The 2,475-nt window shown below is 39.4% G+C and overlaps 2 protein-coding genes across 8 annotated transcripts in view; both read left to right on the top strand.

The window, feature by feature from the left end:
* The window catches only part of LOC104798504 (secretory carrier-associated membrane protein 4-like), a 3,985-nt gene extending 2,515 nt beyond the window's left edge, over positions 1 to 1,470 (top strand). Inside the window, exons 10-14 of one of the 7 annotated variants that reach the window (XR_769453.2) lie at positions 59 to 107; positions 222 to 287; positions 679 to 720; positions 1,000 to 1,044; positions 1,229 to 1,470. Coding sequence is in view for 3 of the 7 variants with exons in the window: in XM_010520629.2 (XP_010518931.1) it covers positions 59 to 107; positions 222 to 287; positions 679 to 711 (148 nt within the window). In the remaining 4 variants the exon portion in view is untranslated. Of the gene's footprint in view, positions 1 to 58; positions 108 to 221; positions 288 to 678; positions 960 to 999; positions 1,155 to 1,211 lie in introns of those variants that run through there. The other 6 variants (XR_769454.2, XR_769451.1, XR_769452.1 and 3 more) reach the window with 6 other exon arrangements.
* Positions 1,471 to 2,160: 690 nt separating this feature from the next.
* The window catches only part of LOC104798502 (phosphoribulokinase, chloroplastic), a 3,034-nt gene continuing 2,719 nt past the window's right edge, over positions 2,161 to 2,475 (top strand). The window contains exon 1 of the mRNA XM_010520626.2: positions 2,161 to 2,473. Within this exon, the coding sequence (XP_010518928.1) occupies positions 2,258 to 2,473 (216 nt within the window). The 5' untranslated portion in view covers positions 2,161 to 2,257. The remainder of the gene's footprint in view (positions 2,474 to 2,475) is intronic.

Below are 2,475 nucleotides of genomic sequence, written 5' to 3'. Positions count from 1 at the left end.
GACTGTTGAAATAAGTTATTCTTTTTTTTTTTTTTTTTTTTTAATCTTTGATCAATAGGGGTGTGCTCGCAGCAATTGATGTCATCTCAGACAGTTTGTTAGCCGGGGCACGTACCACATTTTTTGCCATAAATACGGTCCAAATTCATGTTTATACAAGTATATAGCCTTTGCCCGACCCGCGAGTGTGATCGTTTGGGCATATTTTGATCGTACCGCAGATCTTCTACTTTATCGGCTTTGGTCTCTTCTGCTTGGAGTCGGTTCTGAGTCTCTGGGTTCTCCAGGTTAGCATTCCTCAGCCTTATCACGTACCGTCTCGTCTGTTATCAAACATCATTCAAGCATTCTTCAAAACTGAGATCATTAAAAAGCCATTTCCATTATTCTCTCATCTGTCATTCTTCTCCTCTCCTCTCCTCTGCCACCTGAAGTTTTGATATATAGCCTCATCAGTAGTAGTACACTACTTTGTAGAAGGTAATACGGAGAAGGGGGTTAGTGGTAGGTGAATATGCCTTGGGTTGCAAGTAACTGATTCCTGATTAGATCCGTTTGCTGACAGCAAGCAACATTCTTTCTTCTTCTTCTTCTTCTTCTTCTTCTTCTTCTTCTTCTTCTTCTTCTTCTTCCCCTATTAGCTGACTTTGGTTACGTCCGCTTTGCCTCTATATGCAGAAAATCTACCTCTACTTCAGGGGAAACAAGTGATGAAAAAACGTAAAGTACCGTCCTCAAGAAGGTCTTTTTAATATCTGTATCCATCTTATTGTAACTATCATTTTGCCTCCTTTTGCATTATATCCGTTAGTTTTCTTACGAGAGAGAGAGAGAGAGAGAGAGAGAGAGAGAGAGAGGGAGATGGTCGTCTGGTGATTGTTGATGTTTTGTTGGTGTGTGACAATTGTTGGGTTGGATTGTGGTATGGTTTTCTTTGGATTTTAACCATTTTTTTTTTATGTCGGTCTCTGTTTTTTTTTTTTTTTAACATGATTACAGAAAGTGGTCTCATCTAATACCAAGGGAGAATGGAAGCTTTGGAAGGTAAGAACACTATTTGTCCATTGTTCTATTGTTTTTATTCTGCTTCCCCTAATATCATATTGACTTGTGGCATCTTTTGTTTTTCATTTTTTACATGCTCTATTTATTTGTTTTTTTTTTAATTTTGAATTTTAAAACTAATTCAATGGTTATTTTACAACTAGTAGAAGCAAATAATTCTCAGGGCTTTTACAAGGAGGGGAGGCGCTCTCAAGAGCCCCCAAGATAGCCGGCCCAAAGGTAGCAGCATATGCCCAAAGAGATCCAACAAGGAGGAGAAGGGAAATATTAGGACAGTGATCCTGTGCAGGGGCCCACATCTCTCCTCCACTCCTCACCTTAAACACCTCATCCCCATCTATCCACTCAGATTCCGCCACGTGTCAAATCTAATATCCGAAACCCCGATGCAACCAAAATAAAAAAGGTTAGGCCAAAAACGGAGCAATAACCACCATGCTTCTCCATACCACACTGTTGCTGTTTTATCACATAATCCCATCACCTCATCATCATCTCCATACCCCCCCCGAACTCTCTCACCCCATGAATTTATTTATTAAAAAAAACAATTATAAGCATAAATAAACACAGGTAATTTCTCTATGCCAAAAAAAAAAAGAAAAATAAAAATAATTTGAATTAAAAAAACGAAATCCAGGGGGTAGAGCTTACACAACTTCACTAATTAATCTATCATTTAGTTACCGTTTATTAACTTTTCTCTGCTTATACAAATACCACTTGTACCGAATCTAAATGTTTCCTATATGGTGCATCCAATGCATGTTTTACATGATATATATATATATATATATATATATATATATATTCATGCATTAACAATAAGCAAAACAATTATGAATTCTTTTTATAACAATGTTACAAGATTATTTTTTGTCAGCAACCAAACTGAACACATGAGCCACTCATCTCACAGCCACGGCAACACAAACTCAGACTCCTTTTGCCTTTGAAAACAGCCATCTGTTTTCTAAATGCTTTTCCTCCTCTCGTTTCTCTCTCATCCCTCATTTATGAAAAATAAAAATGCATTTTTATAACGAAAAATCGCGTTTTTATGTCACCACACAAAAACCCATAAAACGAAATTCAATAACCCATTTCGCCATTCTATCCCATCGGTCTCTCCTTCTTCTACCTCCCCTCGAGCTCATAAGCCCAAACTCCGAGCTTGAGAGCAGGAGCTTCAATGGCGGTTTCCACGGTCTACACCTCTCAGTCCCTCAATTCAACCCACTTCTTATCTTCTTCCACGTCTCCTTCTTCTTCCCTCGTTTCAAAACACGTCTTCTTCTACCGGAGAAGATCTCCCACCTGCCGGAGATCCACCACCGTCATCACATGCTCCGCCGGAGACTCTCAGACGGTGGTGATCGGCCTCGCCGCCGACTCCGGCTGCGGGAAGAG

The sequence above is a fragment of the Tarenaya hassleriana genome, unplaced genomic scaffold (assembly GCF_000463585.1).
Source record: "Tarenaya hassleriana unplaced genomic scaffold, ASM46358v1 Cleome54, whole genome shotgun sequence".
Lineage (NCBI taxonomy): Eukaryota > Viridiplantae > Streptophyta > Magnoliopsida > Brassicales > Cleomaceae > Tarenaya > Tarenaya hassleriana.
This window is presented reverse-complemented; position numbering and strand designations above follow the sequence as displayed.